The sequence below is a fragment of the Mchenga conophoros genome, linkage group LG17 (genome assembly GCF_057382185.1).
Source record: "Mchenga conophoros isolate Kocher_MC1m ecotype Shallow Benthic linkage group LG17, M_conophoros_male_GT1.1, whole genome shotgun sequence".
Classification (NCBI taxonomy): Eukaryota; Metazoa; Chordata; class Actinopteri; order Cichliformes; family Cichlidae; genus Mchenga; species Mchenga conophoros.
In genome coordinates, this window is record NC_140542.1 from 26,645,802 (window position 1) to 26,668,856 (window position 23,055).

Consider the following 23,055-nt stretch of genomic DNA (forward strand, 5'->3'; position numbering starts at 1 on the left):
TGAAATGCAGCTCTCAGCTTTTTTTTTTTTTTTTTTTTTTTTAAATATGTGTTGGTTCTTGCAATGGTTTTTTCCAGATTTAAATGGCTTATGATTTGAAATATACAAACACTGGCTAACTGTGACACTGTTAATGCATTTCAGAAATTGCGTGTAAATAAATAAAAGTAATGAAATGACATGCTGGTCTTCCTGTTTTAATTTAAAGATAAGTTTATTAAGTCTATGTACAACAATGACTTTCAGAACAGCCCAAAGACTCGCCCGGCAAACCAAATCCTCTGTGGTGACCTGCAAAGAAGAAACGGGCACTTTATTAGGTACACCAAAGTGAAGTGGTACCTTTTCAAATAAACAATATTATTACTACATTATAAGTAGAATAATGGTTTACATGAATAAAACCATTTTGTCTATAAACAGCTTACGCCCTTCATGAAGTTGCCCTGCTTGAACATAATGTGCTGACGATGCCTGCAGGCACCATGTCACTACCGTTACTACCATCAGCACCCCTCACACTGACCATGATAACCTGTAAGATTAATTACATGTATTACACTACATTGGCCTGGTGCACCTGGGATAATTCTTTTAAGTGGCCAAACGTGTCACTTAAAGGTTAATATTTAAGTTTATATAGTGCTTGACAATCAAAAGACACAAAAATACACCGTATACACCTGTCCTTGTAACTAACTTTGTGAGTGTAACCTCAGTTGAACCAGGTGTGCAAAAGGTTTAAGGTAAACCTTTACAACACTGCCCTCTGCAGGGTTCAGACTGAAGTACAGCTGCTTCTGAGGTTACAGCATTTAAGTAATCATGTGAAACTGGAGGTTTTCACAGCTGCACTGTAGCCCTCAACTTCCGGGAGAAGTCTGGCTGCTCCACCCATGCAGCGCTCACCTAAAAAGCATTTCCAGAAAGAAGTGTGGAAAATATCCCCAAGTTACCCAGAGCGCTTCACAAATCTGACTGCTTCTCTTATCATGAAAAAAATTACTGTGCACCACTCTCACTTTTACAGACTTAGTTAAAACTTTACAGCTAAATACATAAATGTTTAACTATATCAGATAAGAGATGCCACCACCTTTCAAACATCCTCAAAGTGCTAAGTGCCTGCATGTGTAGGCAGATGTTACATGACAAAAACAGAATCCTTCGATTTGAAGAGTCAACCTTTCAGACAAGTCTGCAAATCCTCAAAAAAAAAAAGACAAAAAGAAAAGAAAAAGGAAATGCCCTCTCACCTTAGGCACTGAACTGAAGCCATGCAGGGAGCTGAATGTGTGCAAAGCGAGGTTAGCGGACCAATAAAGCTAAAAGTGATCTCTTTTCAATCTTTTGGTGAATCTGGAGAAGCCCGTGGATCAACTAAAACGTACTTTTTACTTCATAGATTTCAAATAAAGTAGAAGGACATTATATTTCAGAAAGGCTTGTTTAAAAACAAACAAACAAAAACACAACTTGCCAAAACCTCTACTTTTAGTTTAAAGGGCTGAAACTATTATAGCAGATTCCAGTCATCTGTTGTGACTTTTACACCGTGAGCTGGTCATCTACTTTACATTTGGACAGCATGTTGTGAAAGTTAACTCTGCTGTCCTGTTGGGCATTTGCCTGGAAACTGGATAAATCACCTCATTCCTCGTCATCTGGAGGGATACCAAGCTCCTCATCTGTCCATTCAGAAGCATCCGGCCAAGGGAAGTGACCCTGCAGAGGAGGGATGAATCTTAATCAATTAACTCAATCAATTTATATCAATAAAATCCTGTTCCTGGCAAGTCTGTGCACAGCAAACTCTTTATTAGGAATGCCATACTGACACAGCTGTGGTTCGACATAATTCTACCACATAACTACTGCAGATTATCAGCTGTACTTTCATGCTCCTGTACTACCTCATCCAAACTCTCCTCAACTGGATTCTCCTGGACTTTCACTGGTTAGAAGTGGGATGGAAAGAGTAACTGGAGTTAAAGTTTAGCGTGCCTCCTCCACACCATTACATCATCTCCCTACGGGGATGGACTACAAAGCGAGATTAATAGCTTAAAGAGCTACGTTGAGCTTAATGTCTGAGTTTTCGGTGTCATGAAGGTGCTTCTCCTTTTTTTTTTTTTTTTTGTTTGTTTGGTGCCAATCTCCTGCCTTTCACACAACAAGTATTGCAATTAACAGAACACAGATTAGGAAACTGATCTGTAGGCTGTTTATCAAAGGAAATATTCAGTGTTCTTCAAATAATAAAACTTTGAGCATCTTAAAGTATCTATAAGGCTGACGCCTGCCATCCTAAAAGGACCAGTATACCCTCCTCATGGTTCACTTCAAACACCACCACTCCAACATCACACATTCAGCGTTCTCTTGAATGATAGGTGTTGCCACTCAGACAATACTGCCACTAAAATATTGACAAAATGCCAGTTTTCTGCATAACTCCATCAAACTCTCTCTAAACCTTCATCTTGTGGCACGATGCTTGGGATTACTGTAATGACCCCAATATCACTGAAAAGCACAGAACCACTGCTTTCAGAAACCATAGCGCAAACCGTTCATAAATGTTGCAAAAACCTGTCTGCAGTGATGGGTTAGGGGTAAAAGGGTTCACTAGAATGGTTTTTATATTTAGTTTAGGTTTATTTAACTATAAAATCTTCCTGCGGTGAGCATAAAAACAGCCTATGGGGAAATTCATTTCAGCCGCTCATACTAGTGATTTTCTCATTACCCAGATCACATGACTTTACATGATAGTGAGCCCCTGATGAGAGTCAGCACCTCCGAGTGTGGCTATGGCTCTCTCCTGGGAAACTGAGGGTTGGGCTGCTCCCTCTCGGTTGAGGGAGGGAAGTTGCTCCAAGCTGTGAGGGATTCAAGTATCTTGGGATCTTACTCATAAGTGATGGGAGGGTGCAGCATCAGCAGTAATCTATGTGCTGCACCAGACCTTCACAGTGGAGTGAGCCGAGCATCAAAGCAAAGCTGTCGATGTACTGGTGCACCTATATTCGCACCCTCATGGTCAGGAGATCTGCGAGTACTACAAGGTTTAAACGGATCAAGTTTCATACCTTGAATATGCACAAATTTCTTCCTTGTGCTCAGAGAAAGAAAGCCTTCAGACACTCCTGATGCGCCTTGAGGCAGCTGCTGTTCAGAACTGTTGGTCTACATAGATAACTAGACTGAAATGAACTTTGAGCTCTAGCCGTGGGTTCTTAAGTCCATAAGATCTTCAAACGTTGGTGATGCCATTTTCCAGAATTAATTTGTCAGTAGGTGGTGTTTTCACTCCTGTTTATGTCTTCTCTCTAACGTAACCTACTCTGAAGCAGGTTATCATTAATGTGATAACAAAAACCTGTATCTGCATCACCTCTATGCACACTAGACTGTGGTGTCTAAGGAAACACTGTGGATGGGGCAGTTTGATTGAGGTGAAAAAAGTGACGTCAAACTAGGATGAATGAATTTTGAGTTTTGAATGTTTGAATGCTACTGTTGTAACTGTCTTAACTAAAATTCAACTTTGATTGCTTTTTATTGTTAGTGACTGATAAGAAGTTCAAGAACCAGTGGGCTAATTTAATTACTGCATGAATAGGTAGGCATACAGTGTTGTGAAAATGTATTTGCCCCCTTCCGATTTCTAATTTTTTGCATATTTGCCAAACTAAGATGTTTCCGTTTAAATAAAATTTTATTACACAAAAATAACCAGAGTACATACAAGTTGTAGTTTTAAAATTATTTCATTCCTTAAGCGAGAGAAAAACTTCATCCAGTAATGCCCATCTAAACCTAATGATTGCGGCACCCTTGAGCTTTTTAAATCACTGTGAAAGCCCTTCAGAGGTGGACCTGCAGGTGTGTCTTGGATAATTATCTTGCTGCATAACCCAAGTATTCTTGGGCTTCAGGGCATGAAATGATGACAGGGCATTCTCCTTCAGGATTTTCTGGTAGAGGTCAGTTTTATGCCACACGTAACAAGGCTCAAAATTTCTCAAACTTTAGCTTTTCGCGCTTCAGTTCAAATAAATTTTTTCCCCCAAAAAACCTTGGGGATGATCAAGATGCGTTTCTTTTCTATAAATGGCTTTATAACCCTTTCCATCAGTTTGTTTCTCAGCTGTTCTTGTGTTACTTTAAAGCTTTTTGCTAGGAGTAACAATTGCTTTTTAACAGTACTGTGATTCTGCCTGATTTGACCTGGTTTTGCAGTGTTATTCTGGACTACAGCCATCCTTCATTTTCACATTACTGTTTACACTGTATCTACTCACCAGAACCGCATCAGGGTCATGCCAGCAGTGCCAAAGGATCCAGAACCACATGACACCACTGATAAGCTCCGACTCAAACTTCTGCTTCTTCGTCAGCTGCGGGTATTGTCTGTACTGTGGCTCAATGTGCGGTCCGCCACTCGCCCTGACAAACAGATAGTGTTTAAAAAAAAAAAAAAAAAAGGCACACATTAACTCAAGTTAAATAATGCAGAAAGCAACCTAACTACTTTGCCGTGTTTCAGACTTCGCTTGTTTGAATATATCGACGTGCTAGCTACTAACCGCTGACGCTAACAGAGTAGCTAGCGTGCTAAAGGCTTACTTTCTGCTTGTTATTCTCGCGGGTTCGCGTCGTAGCAGTCGCGCTCCGGTCCGAAGGACTCCCAATGCCCTCCCAAATGAAGACATGGCTGCTTTTGTCTCAAAAATCCAGCCTTTCTTAGACTCTGTAAAGATCTAGATTAGGTGCTACTCCGCTGGCTGAGAAGTCACCTTCTCCTCTTGTCAACAAGCAACCTCCAAACAACGCCAGGTCTGATTGGACAGAAAGTTAGGGGTGTTATATTTCAGAGCGCCCCCTTTTGTTGACAAGGCAAAATGAAATTTTACCCTGCTGGGCTGTGACATCCTCAGATTTTATTTGCGTTGTAGTAGTATGTAAAGCTTTACATTTTAATCTAATTACAATGTATTTTTTAGCGTTTGAATGACAGTGAAGAGGCACTAGACGTAGTGAAGGTGGACGAATTTAAATACCTGTGCACAAGAGAGGTGAAAAAGAGGGCACAGGCAGGGTGAAGAGAGTGCAGGCAAGTGTCAGTGGTGATTTGTGACAAAAGGATAGCAGCAACAGTATAAAGGGAACGTTTACAAGATAGTAGCCTGATATGGTGTATGGTTTGGGAACAGTGGTACTAACAAAAAGACAGGAGGTGGAGCTGGAGGTGGCAGAGCTGAAAACGTGAACATTTTGTTGGGAGGATTAGAAATGAGTACTTCAGAGGGAAGCTGAGGATCACAAGACTGAGATGGTTTGGACATGATTAATAATAAGAAAAACTGATATTGTACTTAGCCCAGTTTACTCTCTAGATTGTATTTGCCTAACAGCAGTGACACTAATTCCATTGTTAGCACCCAATTAGAAAATAATGCCTGGTACTGAATAAACCCCATTTAATTTAGGTCATGAGTACACTGGTCTATTAGGGCCATTTTAGATTTAATTTAATAGTTAAATAAATCAATGACCCATATAATTTATGAGGCTGAAATGATACATTTAGGAGAAAATCATAACACTAAAAAGTGCAAGAATTATTCTGAAATTTTCTCAGATTTATATCACAATAACACATAAGAAACATAAGTTTTTTTGTTTTGTTTATTGTCAGATAATGAGAAACAAAAAACAAAGAACTGGTCTCACTTTATATGGTTTGAGCCACCTCGGCACACTGCAGCTAACTCGAGTAAATGAGTAATGATACGATAATCACATACCAATCATTATCTTTCAGTTTGATATTCAATTACTTTTAGTTACTTTAGTACAAATTCACAACAACAGTCACCTCAAAATGCTTTATAATGTTGGGTAGAGACCCTACAATATTAAAAAAAGCCCCAGCAATCCAATGATGAATATGTGCAAGCACTTGGCGACAGTAGGAAAAAAACCCTCCTTTTTACCAAGAAGAAAAACCTGTTAGAACCAGGCTCAGGGAAGGCCATCCATCTGCCATGCTTGTACACTGTTGTATAATCAGGGTTAAAGATTCACTCTCCACCTCCGTGAACTTCCATTTCAAGTTAATTAACCAAAAAAAAAGATGCAATAAACACTCAACAAAGACTAATGTAATCATTGGCCTCACCACAACTCTTTTGTCAGTTTCTCTGAACATTGCAACAATAACGCTGTTGTTATTCTTTCTTTTCTTTTTTTGGTTAATCTGATATGGTCACAGGCTTACAGAAAATGCCTTTGAATAGATGAGGTTTCATCTTTTCGAAATCCAGATGCTTCTTATTATATTGTGGATCAGGGATTAAATTATAAGTACTTCCTTTTTTAAAATCCAACTTGTAGGGATAATATCCCACAGGCTCTGATGTGAAGTGAAGCAATGAGGGTTTTTTTCACAATATGATTTTGCAGTCTTAGACAATGGAATTTATTTATATTATTTACCTTTGTCTTTATGTAAATATATGACTTAGCTAAAAAAAAATGTAACTAATACATGACAGTGATGCAAAAGGTAGGCTACTCATATTATCATTGTGTCAAACTACTGTTCTACATTAAAACTGAAATACATAAGACTATACCCAAAAACCCAATTTCCACTTTATAGAAAGCTAGATGAAGTCCCCTGGCTGTGCCACTAGATGGGGTCAAAAGCTAAACAGATGTAGTCCGGGTGGTGTCGCTGAATGTTTTTATGTTACAAATTAAACGTATCCACTTTTGTTAAAGTTGAAGTGTTTGTTGGCGTGCAAACAGAGGCAAATGAAGTGCTTGTGTAACTAAACATCACTAGCACTGACAATGATGGACTGACTTCAAACTGAGGTTCACACGTTATATTTCCGTGGCGAGAAAAAAAATCAACTTTTTGTCCATTAGTCACAAACAATGTATATGTGCACCCCTTGGTTTGCTGACCTGTAAATTAAACCATAACTTGAACTTTGCAGGATACGAAAACAGGAAATAATATCACACTGGCGAGAACGCGCACGGCGCCGCCGCCCAGAAGTGCTCGAACTGAGCCCAAACAGAAAAAAAAAAAGTCATCGACGCCATCTTGTTCTCAAACGACAACGATAACAGACTTCATTTCAGGGAAGGAAGCTGTCGTTTATCGCTTGTTGTTGGTAGTCCTTTTCCACGCAATGTACACAGAAATGTCATCGCTTTTAAGTGTTAATTTGGGTGTTTCTTTACACCACACACACTTAAAACTTAATTTGACATTGTTACCTAATGGCGCCTGATAGTAGCTGCTCTCCGGTTGCGCCCCTCTCCCCTCGCAGCTCAGAGCCCGCCCACAAATACTAACTGCATGATGTCATCAGAAACCAACCATTTCTCAAAAATGACCATTTTCATCAGTTGCTTATGGACCACTGCTAATCCCCCACCAACTGTGCGCCACCGTCCTAACATAGGAGAGATTGGATCGTCTTCGGACCGACAACACGATGCTGGTGGGCACTACGGCATAAATGGCATCCGCTCCAAGAAAAAAATTAAAAAGAAAACAGACAGGGGCAGATTTATCGCTGTAACCTCCACTCTGGCCGTTTACGAACATTTCCGTTTGAAGCGGGTGACGATTGCTAGAATTTTCTGCCTCCGTCCTCCCCCCGAGTTTTTATCAAACGAACCCTGTCTGCCCGTGCACCAGCCGTTGCAGCGGTCCTGCGAGAGGGCGCATGCGCGAATGGATGCGGTTTTAGGGTGGGGGAGGGTGGATAAATGGAAACGATGAGAACATCCTCTGTGAACATATGATGTCAAAGGGATTTCTACAGACATGTTTCTGGACAGGGGGCCGTAACAGATTCACCACAATCATAATAAAATTTGTGGGGAAACTGCTAGAATCTCCAAGTGGACTGATGACTTTTACAGCTTACACCCAATAATAAACGGGCCGTTAACTGCAGAGTCTCCTTGATAATAATTACCGGCCATAAAACGGATATCCACTACTAAATACTAAATGAAAATGAAGAGCAACTCAGATTTTTGCAAGTCTGTAAATGGGACTGAAGTGAGTTGATGTGTCCTCCAAGCCGTTAAGTCTGTATTTACTTACTGATTTCTTCCAAGTTTATTTACTATAAGGCCCTCAAAGTGTTCTCCTGCTCGCCAGGTGTTAGTTATCCATGATTAAAATCTCAGTGCGCTATGTTTCACAGGGTATTTATTCCTAATATCAGTTTAATATAGAAAATGTCTTGTGTAAGGGGTTACATAACAGCTTAGTTGCCTCCTACTGAGTTGGGGTAGCGGATTTGGGTGCTTCTTTGCAGCCAGTGCCAGTGGGTAAAATAAAGGATTTTGCAAATGCAGGCTATTTATATGTATGTTGTTTTGCTCGTGATAATAAAAACGTGGATTGACCTACTCAGACGGGACTGCTCAGCTGTTGCTTTTTTATTTATAGTTTATAGTTTTTTGTAAATTAATAATAAAATTGTGGATTGATCTACTCAGACTGCTCAAGTGTTACTTTTCGTGTATTATAAACAAATATAAGAGCAAATAAAAAGCAAATTACTAGGTTACAGCTACTGTAGCATTTGCACTTGATGTAAACTTCCTATGTGGGGTCGTGTTGAGGTAAAATCCCCATTAAGAGACTGCAGGCTATCGCTTCTTCTTATCCTGAGAGGAAGAGGAGGAAACAGGAGGGGGAAAGAGCAATTAGTTTAAACAAAACCTCCAGATAACAGCATTCCCACAGCTGACTTCACTTTCAAAACATGATCTTGGAGATAGCACTGGCGTTATAAACAAGCTGTTTAAAAAAGAAAAGAAAAAAGGTTCACGCGCTATCTTTCAGAATCTGTACATTTAATTTACATTTTAAAATGATTCCAGACATACTGTCCGTTTTAATTTTACGGGCATCGTCTAAATCGCGCAAGATAAATTTACTCCGTAGCGTTACCGACACAAACGGCAGCCCTCTTGAGGAATTGTCGAGGTGGACGCGCGCCGAGCACGGTCACGGCGCCCCTGTGAAATGGGGACTGTAAGCCCCGCAGTGTGTGGAGGCGGAGCTCGGGTTTAGCGATGGAGAGGGAGTGAGGAACGGAGAAGAGGCGGAGTCAAGGCAGTCCTGGTAGGGCCGCCATTTTTGCAAAGGGAAAAGAGACTGGTTTTGAGGGGATCTAATTTCTAAAAGTCTCCGTTGACTAGGGTAGTTTTAGCAGTTTCGAATTGATTTTCTAGCTACATTTGGGGTCCCCGAGTTTAAACAAGAGGCAAGGGAACCCCCCTCTCAGAAGAGGAGTCTTTAGAGGACACGTTTAAATACAAACATTTTAAACCTTGGCCAGAGATCCGCAGTGTGTGTGTGTACAGAAGTATTGTTTTGGTTGTGGAAACTGTGTGGAAAGCGACGGGGGTCTTACCCAGGTCCCCTTATTCGCTACTCGGATCCACCAGAGTGGACATAAAACGGTGAGTAAACTGCATTAAGTATTAGTTAAATCCGACTTGGAAAGAGGGTATTGTTGGCTTTTAGTTAGCTGGCCAGGCACATCATGCTGATGCTGGCTAACCGTAAGCCAGTAACCAGCTGAGTTTAGCTTCCAAAGCGGACTGCTCGACACCATTAGGTCGTAAAGTGGCAAGTGGTTTTCGTTCATATTTACCATATTCATAATTTCTTTTCAAAAACCTGATAAGTAAATGACGCAAGTGGCTGTGTGAGTATCAAATTCGCAACCCAACAGTACTTGCTAGCTAGCGCATGCTACTAGCTCAAATTAGCCTGACATTGACTATTCGCTGATAGTGAGGCAATACACGAGACGTCATACAAAGTTATCAGGTAAATATTATTTACAAGTGATCACCTTGTTTTTAAAAAATAAAAATATGCCTTAACACCAGAAACATTGAGACAAGTGTACCTCACAGCCCTTCGTCCAGTCAACAACATTCAAGGCTGCCAACCGTGAGCTGCCTTTAAAATCTTTAAAAGCAACGGTTTTACAGCCGTTTTTTGCACGTTGACTCGGGATAATTGGAGCCAGATAGGGAGTCTCTTGTCTAGTTTGACACAGTGACACTGCAGGCCATATTGCGCACACTTTCGTGCCTTTTTGTGTGTGTAAATAATACTCTTCGAATACAACCGCTTTATTCATAATCAGCCAAACTACTGCACGTACTGTCTATCAGCAGATGCGATAGCTCACTGAAAACGATATTATTTCATGAGTGTTTTTTTAAAAGCTTGAATCCGTCGCAGTAGCGTCATCTCTCATCTCTCTTTAGCCATAGAACGGAAACATTATTTCCGTTCATGCGTTGAAAAAAGCCCCGAAAGAAAATAAAGCATTTTACATGCAGCTACACCGATTTTTATGAAGTTGTTCTTACGCAGTAATCTCGCAGGCTTTATAAAGAAGTTGAGAGCACGTCCGGTGTCAAACGGAGAGAAACTGGCGACTCTTCTTTTGTTACACTCTGACTTAAAAGTGCATTTCGCGATGATCACTTAATTTAGATTCAGGGTGTATTGGGTTCAAATGCTGCAAAGCGTGGGGGAGGGGATGTTCCTTTTGGGCATCTCGCCCCATCTACTCCAGCTGTACTAGCGATTCAAGCTACGCAGAATTAAACAAATGAAGGAAATTTGTCGCTTTCCCCTCACCTGGTATAACCGTGTGAATGCGCAATCAGCTTTGGTGGTGGTGTTTTTGTGTCTTAACGCGGATGTTGTCGTTCTTTCCTGTCTGACAAGCAGCGTATTAATTCGTGTCGGCTAGTTCGCTGTGCTAACTATACGCTGTTTGTCGTCGTTACATTCCGAGGCTATTTTTGGCCTCTATTCACGGCACAGATTTGAAGAGATTCCCCATATTTTCTGCTAACATTCAAATTAAAAAAGGCCTTGTAGCCTTCTAACATTACACTTTTAGAGGCCAGTGCTAGCCGATTAGCTCGCTGGCCTCGCTTTCGACGAATTCACACAAACCCCTACTTGTAACAACACAAAAACTGTACCGACAGAGTGATACTCAAGGTAGAGTGTGTGAAAGGCGATTGAATGCATTCTTGGGGGGGTTTCTTCCCATGGCGAGGCTCCCTTGGCTACACGGTTGTCTCGCCGTCCAGAGAAAAAGCGCTATGAAAATGGCGACAGCGCCAGGGTGTTGTGGTAACATAATAGCAACGTTGTACCCTCCACACCCCTATCGACGGGGACTGACTGCAGCGCCGACGTACTCACTGAGGAGCAACTACACAACACATGCTGTTTATTTATTTTGTATTTAAGTTGGGCTTATAATAGCGTGAAAGAATCCGGATCATACATCGGCATCATTGCGCCTTTTGCCTTGCTGTGGTAATAATTGCTGGTGCTGTTTCCTGTTCCCAAAATGAATTACATAGCACCCCTGTAACGTGCGTCACTTCTTGGGCGATTTTCTTGAGTTTTAATGCTGGGGCACTATTGATGTTACCACAGAAAACCCGACACTTTTGTTTGACATAGAAGGAGCATGTTGGTGTACTTTTCAAGTTTCAAAACGGTGCAAAAACGCAACGACATCAAAGGACATTAGATAGAAGACTTGCTCTTTTTGCCGCATCTCACCTGAGAACCCTAAACAATATTATGCAGTTTCTCCATCACCATAGTGGGTTTCATTTCCTCTTCATTCGCTTTAGTGTAACAGAAGTGCACCCAGTGTTCTAAGGGTCTGAATATGTTAGCTGTGATGGATAGAATTGTAAATTTAAATACATATGCGTGAATTTTCCCAGCTCAAACTGTTTAGGGGAAATTGTTCTGCATGTAGTTAAGCCTCAGAGAATGTTGCTTTGTATTTTCCTGTCATTGAGCGTGAGTAAATTAAGCCCTACATGTTTTGTTTTTTTCTTCTTCTAATAGTCTTAGTGATTCTCCTCTGGTAAGTGCAAGATGAGAGTCACAAGAGATAGCTGTGCTTTTGCACTTTATGTTCAGATGAAATCAGTTTTATTAGATGCTGTAAAATGCTGGGTATGTCTCAGTGTGGGAGGGATATTTATGTTTTCTCACATAATACAATACCATACAGTTGCACAACATTTAATGCCAAGTATTTGGTAGTAAGAAAAACATTGCCTGGATCGTGTCACATAGCAGTCTTGCAGACTGCCTCAGTACTCTCCCGTGTTTTAATTTATGTTTTAAATTAACTGTAATACTAATATGTTTTGTGTATGCTTTGTTTTTTTTTCATGTCAGACAACATAATTTTGCGCATTAGTTTTCTGGCGATTTCAAAATTAAAATGTGGAGGGAAACGAGTCAAAGCCAGTTTCCGGGATACTTTTTTGAGCTCATGGCACAGCTGTCCTTTCCTCTACTTTACCCTGTGGGAAAAACTCTGGCACTTTGTTCAGCTCAAATGCCTCTTCGAGACTCTTGCCAAGAAGCTTTGTTTGTCTTTTACCCTGATCATTTTGTTACGATGTGTAAAGTAGAACATCTTCCATGTCAGAGAAAGCATCAGGTCTTTCTTAATAAACTATCAACCCACTTTAAACCAGGGCGACAGTGACTTAAATTGAACAAATAAAGGACCATTCATATACTAAAGTATGAATCAAAACATAGTTAAAGGTTATAGTGAAAGTATTTACATGACAACATAAAAAACCCACCTAACTCAGCCTTTAAATGAGCCTACGCCAATTTTCTGTTATACCCCACTGCATAGGTCAGTGATGAAATGAGTTCAGTAGCAGTACATACCCACAGTTGTCATTCCTCAGAATAACGTTGCCTCTTATTGGATTTTTCGGCTGTGCATTGTTTTCCTTTTAGGGTCTTGCGGGTTGGATCAAAACGGCCATGTTGTATTTTGCCTGTGTGTGCACTTTTTATTGTTTTAAACCTTAATACAGACTTAAGTGTAAGGCCAGGAGGAATAATGCATGACCCAACCCCTCCAAACCTCTGGGAGTACACTATCTGATGCTGTAATGAACCCAGTTTGTCTCAAAATAAGATTAAGTGTTAAAAGATCTTCTCTGTGGAGGTGTTTTTACTACTAGATGAATTAGAAGGCACTATCATGGCTAATTAGTCTTTGCTACTTAATACACAAAATCCCAAGCTGCCTTGCTCGTTCTTGTAAAGGAGCAGAGGCCTCTATTCAAACACTCATCCTCGTCTTTTTTTTTTTTCTTTTTTTGTGGTGTTCCCCTCTGTCCACAGAATATCAGACCAGCCAGTGTTAAATTCCCGATTGGCTCTGTGTGTGCCTGGTGGCCTTGTGCAGGAAAGTGTGTGTTTGTTTACTGTGTTAACAGAGATGGTGAGGTGAGGTGCCACTCTCCCTCTGCCATAGGGACAGAGTGCTCTGGCCGGGCAGCTTGGAGACATGGCAGTCTCAGTTGACGCACCTTTCCTCTCACCCTGACCCCCCCAAGGCAGACTTGTGCCATCAAAAAGCCACACACTAAGTGGAAACCAGTTTAATTTTTCTCAGCATACTATGCAATAGAGAGAGAGAGAGAGATGGAGACAATAAAGAAACCAGACAAGTGTGCAGGATGTCTGTTGGTATATTGATGTATTGACAAGCCAGAAAGAAGAGCCCCTGTTGTTTTTGTGCCCTTCTTTTATCTCCAGACATTAATTCTCTGAAACAGTAGCACCTCTGTGTAGTAACTGTCTGTTCGCCATGTGGAGCTAAGCTGTGTAGATGCTGCCTGGTCTCCAGAGATCTCACATGTGTAGTGCCCAAACACCAGAGACAAAGCTGCCTGGCTCAGGAGCCCAGCAGAGTCACATGGTATCCCAGCTGGGAGGAGAAGCCAGAGCTCAGGTGACCTGTTTTTGTGCTGCTAGCTCAGGCATAACAGATCCCTCTTTAAACTAGCAAGCTGCCTCCCTGACAGGTGGCTTTAGGGCTAGAGCTACTGAGGCCACAGCCCCACTACACCTCCCCAACCTTCTCCTGTTGCTATGCCTGGGTTACAATAGCATTCATGGGTTGTGGAATAAAGAGGGGCCGTGTCATCGACGTTGGTGATGTAACAACACTGCGGTCCAAGCGTGAAATTGATCATCAAACACTGTTATAATGGGTCCTGAGTGGCTCTTGCTGTTCTTTTGCCCTGTAGATGTTGAGTAGCCGCTCCCCATTTTCTCTGCACACACACACAGCTCACATTTTAGTTAGCTATGAAGTGCATTCTCCAAATGCTGTAATTAGGAAGCAGCTGCATATGTGCTTGCATTTCAGTCTCTAATCATGATAGCTCTCCCAAGTCCAAGGGACAAAATGAATCCTATTGGCCCTCGCACTGTTAAAGAAACCCGGTGTAAATGAATAGAAAATAATCATGAAAGCACAACCTATTTGTTTGTCTTCATGAACACAATTTTTTCTTTTTTTTTTCCTGTTGTCATTTAGCGTGACTTTCAAACTAATGTATTTTTACAGGAAGTATATTGAACTAGTGTATTTTGCTCAGATGACTAATTTTTAGTGTTTAAATCTAGCAGAGGTTTTTGTAATGATGGTAATGTGTAACTTTGGTTTTCAATGTGAGCACTGAAAGTTTTAAACACCGTCACCACCAACCCTTCTGGCTTCCAAATGCTGACTTTTTTCACCCTTGAAAAGTAGAAAAATTATTTTCTACTTTATGAGCAGATATGAGAATGGTCGATTTCATAAACCTACTAGTACATCAGTTTTACTTTTCAGATGTTTAAAGAGACTTGTCATTGACCATACATAGCCATACATTACTCTGACTCTGGAAGCAGCAGTGAGAGGGAGATGGAGAGATTGTGCCCCCAGGGATCTCCTGTACAGGACATTACTCAGACTACAGGAGGGCTGTCCCAGCTTTGCTGCCATACGGGCTCAAGCTCGCTGTCTGAACTTACACGCCGCTTGCTGCTACACTGCTCTCCCCTTTTAGTCAGTTATTTACTAGTTCTCATTTAGGGTACCTGAAAACAGCTGCATAAATACCTTCTCCTCATTGCCTGACATTTAAACGGACTGTTCCTAACAGTCTAATGAGCCTTTGGTTTTCATGCGTACCAATACATTTCCTATTGTTGCAGCAAAAAGTGCTTGTGTGAACGCTCACATCCATATCCCCTGCTGTATTGATGTATGACTTCACCTTCAGCGCTCGAGTGCAAAGGGAGTGTTGCTGGCAGCCATGCGCACACTGATTTATGAAGAAAAAGGCAGATTTCGTGTGTCTCCCGGTGGGTACGGGGGGGAGAATCCATTTGGGTCATGCTTCCTGTTACATGAGTGTATGTGTAGGGAGTTTGTTTTATCCGTTTTCCGAGCTGAGTCATTGCAGCCAGCTATGAGGATGGTGTGAAGTCACATCTGCTTGGCAGAGAGGGCCCTGGGATTTAGTTGGAATCCCTCATTTTCCTCTTGCTCCTCCCACTTCAGGAAAAACATGATCTGCTGCGAAAATGAGAATAACGATGCTGTTGCACATAGAGCAGTGGTGATAAACTGAGGAGAGAGAAAAGCTGCTCTCTGTGGTAGTATCATTTGAATACGATGGTGATGGTATGGGTTTTCCCTTGCCGACTTCAGTGCAGCTCTGTCTTAAAAGGGTAGCAATCATCCCCCCCCCCCCCCCCCCCCCACACACACACACACACACACACACACACACACACACACACACACAATGACGTGACTGTGTCCCCTCGCTGAGGGAGGGAAGGAGGAGAAAGGAGAGACTGGGTTTACGCTCTGTGCTCCACTCCGCCACCCAGAGTCCACCCAGGTCGGGGCTGTGCAGCATCACTGTCAGACATACCCCAAGTACACCTCCCCCACCCCACGCCCTCTAAGCCTTTGGTAATTTTATTTTTCTTTTTTCGTTCGTTCGTTCGTTCGTTCTTTTTTTTTTTTTTTCTTTTTTTTTTTTTTTTAAAGCTCTCAGCGGGATGAGCAAATCTATTCAGTGAGCACATTTGGAGAACTGAGACACCAAGAAAATGTAAACCACTTCCACGCTGCGGTTTCTTCTACTATTACCCACTTTTTGCCATATTTCTTTTTCACGTTTGTCTGCTCGCCCTCCCCTGTGCACGTTCCTCGCTTTTCCCTCCCCACTCTCCATGTGTTTCCATAACAGCAGAGGATTTAGCCAAAGGTGGCTTTAAATGGTCTCTCCTGGCACTCGTGTAATTGGGAGCTGTGTCTGCGACACTCCCCTTTCCCTCAGCTCTGCGTTACTGTCTCAGGTTTATTTAGGAAGTGCACAGAGGAGGGAGAGAAATCCGCTTGGGCGGGGTGACTGGGCTCAGGAAGGGGGGGGGGGGGGTGTCTTTTCTCTCTCTTTGGCTGCATTTCTCCAGGGTGATGGACGGCCCTTCTAAAGGAAGTAGGAGGAGCAGGCAGAGGCAGTCACAGTGAAACGCCGATTTACTGAGGAATGTTGCTGTACTGCTGTACTGTACTTGTTTGTTTGTTTTTGTTTTTTTTTTTGTCCCGCTGTTCTTTGTCAGTCTTTAGTGTGTCTGGCTGCAGCACAGTGCACACATGTGTGCATGCTACTCTTAAAGCCTCCTTGTAGAGGTATTTTTGAAAGGACAAAGTGAGAGATTATCTGTTTATATGAGTGGAAGGGGGCTAAATGTCTGCATTCCTTAGTAGTGACAGCAAGATTCATTGCACCAAGTGGAGGCAAACATGGTGGAAGAGAGAACAAATGACTTGCTTTAGAGGGAAGCTATTTTACCCATGCTAAAACATACTGGGCCTCTCTGATAATACGGGGAGGGGGGGGGGGGATCTGTCATTTCTGTGTTTTTTGGCAAACTGCCCTATTCTTGTTGAAAGAAAGTGTTTTGGTTACGTCAGCGTCTATCATGAAATGCCCCTGCCTGTGATACAGTTGTCCTGTTTAACCCACAAAGAATCGGGAGAGGATTTAGAAGGTGATCCCAGACTTGGCCGACACGCACACTCACAGGGGTCTTCTTCCTTCTATTAATTAGGCCTGGAACTGACAGCTGTCATGTCTGTGAGGCTCTCACCAGTCCTCCTGGCTTAAACAGTGCCTTTGGGTGAATTGGTACCTGAAATTACTACCATCATCACGGCTGTGGAGTCTACTTTAAAAAGCTCCTGGTGTACATGTGCCTCAGTGTGAAAAATTTGAGGGTTTCCTTGATATATGCTGTGTTGTTTGAGGGGGGAGAGGGGCGGGGGCTTTTGGGAAATAAAAGCTTTCCTGGAAAGTCGTCCTGTATATGTGCAGACCTGCAGTGCTCCAGAAGGATTTAATGATCTTACCTCACAAACCCACACAGGCATGCAGAGACAGGTTTTCTTGAGAGAGTGTGTTTTTGCTTGCTAAATGTGTGAATACATGACATGTTCTGTAAACCTTCCCCCAAACGAAAACCGTAGCCATGATCCGAGCCTTTGTTTGGGCCCCAGAGTGCATAAGCAGGCTGAAGGTGTGACCTCCAGCCTATTTTGTCTCAGCATCTGTCCCTCCCACTAATCCCGCTTATCAACAGAGCTCTGTATCAGGGGCAGCCACACTGACACATATGCTCCCGTCTGGATTCAAGTTCCATACAAATGCATTTTAATATTCCCATGTATGCTATTTCCAGAAAAATTCTTAGTCCAGCCAGTCTCCTGCACTACATACACCTGCCTGACACCTAACAGTTAAATTATTGATTCTCAACTTGGGGAGCTTTTTCAATGTCCGTTAAAAGATTATAACCTAAACTTTTCTACTGTGTAGGTGTGTGGACATGCAAATACAGTACACTACAGTTTTTAGATTTATTTAAAACGGAGCACTTCTATTCAGTCAAAAGGGGGTGGGGGGAATGGCCTTTATGTTGCATTTTTCTCCCTCCTTTCATGGCGGTCGACTGCTATGTGTTCTCTTGCTCCCCTTTGTGGGAGCTTTCTTGCAGTGCAGCCCTTTCTTGCATGCATGGCGGAGAGTGTGCAGAGGTCGCTTTAGCGCAGTTCACTCAGCAGCAGCAGTTGGTGGCGGCTCAGGCTTCACCTTACAGAAACATTCCTCTCTCGCTTTTCATCAGCCACTAACCTGAGCTCGGTAACCCTGTCAGGGGGGAAATTCCTGGCAAACACTTCCCTGTGAAAAACGTTGCTCATCTGAAAGTGTGAATCATACATTTACATGTGTTGGAAATACCCCATTTTCACTATGAATTGTGATTTCAGGTTTGGTAGATCATGCAGTTTTCCTGTGTTTAAACTCACTTTCACTTTACTAATAAATTGTCTCTTTTTTTTCCTTTTTTTTTCCTTCTTTTTTTTGTCCCCCTTCTATATTCAGGCCTTGTGGATGCACTTAGATGTCTGCAATGAGTGCTGTGGCTGGCATGCCTCAGTGTTTTGGACTCCCTTTCTCTGGACTCAGTAGGACAAGAACTGATCAGCAGAGAACGTCATGAGCATAGTCATCCCAGTAGGGGTGGACACTGCAGACACCTCATACCTGGACATGGCTGCTGGCTCAGAGTGAGTAACACCAGGCCTCTACTGTGCACATTTTTATGCCCCCTCACTTCCTCTTATTCACTGTTGTGTACCATCTTTCGTTGTGTTGTATCACCAAAATGTCATTCTCAGTTTTGCTCTCCTTTCTTTCATCTTACACCCCTCCTCTGTGTCGTATATAGTTTTATTTGAGCACGTCTGTCGCCTTCTCCTTTTCAGGGGCCCCAACATGCCCTCTGTAATAACTGAAGCTGCTGTTTTAAAAAAAAAATAATAATAATAAAATAAAAAAATTCTTTTTTCCAGACAGATCTCTTCTCGTATATTTACAAAGCTACTGTTAATGGGACAGGAATTTGCAGGAAGCAGGGCCCCTCTAGTGTGCGCTCTAATGGACTGTTCAGTGTTGTCATTGATTCCTGTAGATGTTAACATTGTTGAGCAGTTAACTACATCTACCATGTGAATCTGCACTGTATGTGTGCAGTCTGTTTATAAAGCTGACTGTGTGAAGTATACAGAGGCACCACGTATGATTTTTTTTTTTTTTTTTCCTCCTTTTCCCTGATCCTTGTCTAATGCTGTAAGCTTGACGTTTGCACATGTGTGCACTGCATTCAGTCAGTGAAGCAGAAATGGTGCATGGAGCCATGGCAACAAGCTTCCTATCGCCCCTCCTCTCGGTTTCCTTATAGTCTTGTCAAGGACACTGCCGCGGCGTTTTGTGGTCAAATAAATGAAGCAAGAGGTTTGCGTACGACTAAAGAATAACACACGTCATCTGCTTATGCAGGGGATCCTGTCTCTTTAAAAACAAGGGAGAGCCCTCCCCTCCCTGCTGCTACCACTGTCGCCTTCATCAGAGCTGTTACCCAGACAGCATGTGTTGCCATGGTTTTTACCCCTCACTCCCCTCCCTTCCTCTTTCCTCTCTGCACTGCGCAGGGCCTGTTGCCATGGACACTGCCCTGAGTGACAGGTGGTCCTTGCATAGATATGGTGTCTCTCCCCCAACACCAGCCAGCTACCCCCCACCCCCTGAGTGCTGCTGTCACCGGGGCTACGAGTAAGCCCCTCGCCTTCACTCTCTCCCTTGTTCTTTGTCCGTCAGTGCTCTGTGTCCGACTGCCTGCTGCAGATTTATTCAAAGGCTGATAACAAGCTTGAAAGGGGCTTCCACCTGCTGCTGTGCAGGTCCTGTCTGGACCAGAGGCACAGCATAGTTGGGCTCACACTGCTCTGTAGAGATGTCAGGAACATGTTTGACATAAAAGATGGATGCAGGCACTGTGCTGTTTCTGAAACCTCGAGCTGAGTATTTTTGCCAGACGTGATGAGAGGGGTGGCTCCAACTACGAAACCACACTCTTATTGGCCTAATGACTTGTGACCGACAGTTAATTAGCCAAAAAGTGTCGTCTGGATAATCATCCTTTCCTATTCACTTCAGTATGACCTGAAACTTGCAACTGAGCCCATAAACTGGTTAGGAAAGTGTTTACTGAGGGCACAGAGTGCTTACTGCAACTAGAAGTCTTTATGCACCCACAGGAATCGCCCCCTAATGGCTATTAAAGAATTTAAACCCTTTTGATTTATTTTAACCTACCTCAGGTCATAATTTATATCAAATCAAGTGAGCAGTAGCATTATTTTTGCCAAGGATTCTTAAATCTTTACCGCACAAATTCCTAAATTTAATCTGTGAGATAATTGGTGTAACCAAAATCAGAATTGCTCTAAATCATGCCTTGAAATGACCACCCAAATAAGTGCCCAGATGCGTTTCAAGATGGCTGCCAAGCGGCAAGACTTCTGGAAGGACTTTGGCTACGTTCCTTATTTTATATTCAGCCTCTGCTACTCGCCCGAGAAACGGCGTCACGTCTTTTCCACGTCCTCCCTCAAATCTGCAGCAGTGTCACCAGCTGTTGGCCAATGCAGTGTGTGCATGCATTTGTGTGTGTGTGTCCACGCTGACACACACAGAGCCCAGCGCACGCATACACGCTGCTGACAGAATACGTAGTGTTGCCATGGTAGCAAGCAGGAGCTCTTTAGGAGTGAAGGCGTTGCCGGTGGCGTTTCGGGGGCTGCTCTCTTTCCTCTCCCTGCTGTTGCGCTCTCTCATGTTCACTCTGCTTGTCCACTCTGCCTCTTTACAGTCTCGCACCAGATGTTCATCTTCTAAATGATATTGTCTCTCCATGCTTTTATTTATTTTACACTTGTGGCGTTCTTTTAGGCAAAACTAGAAAATTGCTAACTGCCACCTTTAAGTTAAACTTTGTTACAAAAATTCTCTCCTCATTCCACCCTCTTTCATCTGTTCTTGTGCGCAGGCAGGCAGTCACGGATTATTGGACTGTATATCTGCAGTCCTCCCACTACATATATGCACACAGTGCCTGTAATTCAGCGGCGTCAAACTTGTTTTTGTTTGCAGGCTACATAAAAGCTTATTGGGTTTTTTTTTGTTTTTTTTTTAAAGCTTTTCGTTTCTTTTAGTTTACAGAATTAGATTCATATATCTAATAACTTATCCAGTTAAACACCTGAATGGAAAAATCTGAGGTGACTTAAGATAAATGGCAAATCAGTTACAGAGAAGAACGTATAATGGAAAATTGAAAAACCAGGTACTTTTCTGGTACTCAATTGAACACACTTTTTCTGTTACCTTATCTATTACTTATCTATTACTTATTTTGACAGGTAATTTATCTATTACCGGTCTCTCTTCAACCTGTACGACATGCCGTGGGGGATGGTTTTGGTCAGGAAGAAGGTTTTCAAACCCTCTGTCCTGGATGAAATTAACAGTTCTAATTTTCATGGCATAACCCATTTTTAAGAAATAAAAACTGAAAAGTCCAAAAGGTATTCCCTACTTACTTTCAGTTTTGTTCAAGAGTAAATGTATGAATAATACAAACCCACCAATTATGCGCATACAGAAACAAACACACACACAAACATGCTTCCTTCCTTCCCACAGAACAGGCTCGCTCACTTGTTTGCCTCGTTTGTCATTATCTTGATATTTTTTTCCCCTCCCAGACTAATTTGTAACACCTGTGTCTCTCTTCAACCTGTTGAAAAAAAAAAAAAAAATCCTTCTTTCCTCTGAGTGATACACACCCACATCTCTTTATTATAAAGTGTAGACTTTGATCTGGTTAATCATTGATGGAAGAAAGTTTGTGAACCAACTGCACCCAGGTATATATGTTCTGTCTTTCTGCAAACCTAATCTGTGGCAGTTAATCTGTTGTGTACGCATACACACCCCTCTTACACTGGGCCCGCCTCTGTACTTGAAGCATGCACTTTACGTTTTCACTTTGACAGTGAATAGTTGAGTGGCAGTACACACAGGAAGTGCTGCACAGTGCTCTTTCGGCATGCAAAAGGAGCAATAGGGCTGAGAAGGGCTCCCACAGGTACCGTATCACCAGCTTGCCTTGGGGACTCGCTGTTTAAAGGGAACTTTAAGGGGTGTTTTTAAGTACTTGTTCAAGCTATATAATTATTCACTGTATCTCCTAATTGCCTTGGCTCTTTCTAGTGTGCTTTTTAACCTGAGTGCGAGCTTCAAAATAACGTGGTTATAGAGTCAGAGTCTCACATGGCCTGGTCAGGGTGCTCATTGTCTTTGCTGCTAAAATAGCTCCATATGAGGCAGTTCTTTATGCTTATTGAGCATCTTTATTGTATTTTGCCTAGATATTTTTGTAGCTTGGAGAGAGCAGAGTAAAAAACTTTGTCTTTATGACCTTTGAGCAGTTTTCTACACCTTGCTCTGGGAAGAGTTGAATCAAATGTGTTTTCACATGACTGAGCCATTCACTCATGTGGATATCGAGCTGAAACAAATAGCTGCGGCACCATAGCTTAAACAGTCCGTATCTCAAATGCATCTTGTTTATCCAGTATGTTGCACTGGTATTTCTCTCTTCCTCTTCTTCTTCCCTCTCTTTTTTTTCTTTTCTTTTCCCCTCTTTCATACTGGACCGTCTTGTCTCATGTCATCCGTTTTGCCAGTTCCACTTCCCTCTTCCACAGAGCAACTGAAGAACAGATTAATCATGTCATAATAAGGGTGGGTTGGTCCTAAACGGTCAAACAGGCTCTCTCTTCACCACTGAACGTGTTAGAAAAGTGGATCGACTGGTTTGGTAGGAACGAACTTGTGCAAGTGTGTGTTTTGTGTGAGTGACGGATAGCATGTGTTTTCTGATGATTGTCTGACTTACAGATGTGGGTTCAGGGATTAAAACGTCAGTTATGTGGGGCTCTCAGGCCTGACGAGCCCGGATAAGGTGACATTATAGCACACACTGTGGTGGTACAGTTTAGTGGCCTTCCTCTGGCAGCTGTAACCTCTGTGTCACCACCAGTAGCTACCCAGATGCAGACACATCCTTAAGACTGTTGTAAGGAAACTGTCCTTGAATTACTTTGCTTTTCAGCTCTTAACCAAATTTTTGTTTGTGTTTCTGTC

At 42.3% G+C, this 23,055-nt stretch overlaps 2 protein-coding genes across 10 annotated transcripts in view; one reads left to right on the forward strand and one right to left on the reverse strand.

Moving 5' to 3' along the window:
- Nucleotides 1-195: 195 nt before the first annotated feature.
- ndufb2 (NADH:ubiquinone oxidoreductase subunit B2) lies at nucleotides 196-7,678 on the reverse strand. 2 transcript variants are annotated; one of them, XM_085252282.1, is made up of 4 exons: nucleotides 7,403-7,678; nucleotides 4,308-4,452; nucleotides 1,650-1,725; nucleotides 196-291 (listed from the first exon to the last, which is right to left on the reverse strand). In XM_085252282.1, the coding sequence occupies exons 1-3, from the start codon at nucleotides 7,483-7,485 to the stop codon at nucleotides 1,651-1,653; spliced, it is 303 nt and encodes a 100-aa protein (XP_085108408.1). In that variant the 5' UTR covers nucleotides 7,486-7,678; the 3' UTR covers nucleotides 196-291; nucleotide 1,650. The 2 variants fall into 2 exon arrangements, with proteins under 2 accessions (XP_085108408.1, XP_085108407.1); XM_085252281.1 differs by lacking the exon at nucleotides 7,403-7,678 and adding an exon at nucleotides 4,633-4,841.
- Nucleotides 7,679-9,028: 1,350 nt separating this feature from the next.
- kmt2e (lysine (K)-specific methyltransferase 2E) overlaps nucleotides 9,029-23,055 on the forward strand; it is a 31,036-nt gene continuing 17,009 nt past the window's right edge. For 6 of the 8 annotated variants that reach the window (XM_085252252.1, XM_085252255.1, XM_085252257.1 and 3 more), the window contains exons 1-2: nucleotides 9,181-9,513; nucleotides 18,388-18,572. In XM_085252252.1, the coding sequence (XP_085108378.1) occupies nucleotides 18,502-18,572 (71 nt within the window). In that variant the 5' untranslated portion in view covers nucleotides 9,181-9,513; nucleotides 18,388-18,501. The other 2 variants (XM_085252253.1, XM_085252259.1) reach the window with 2 other exon arrangements.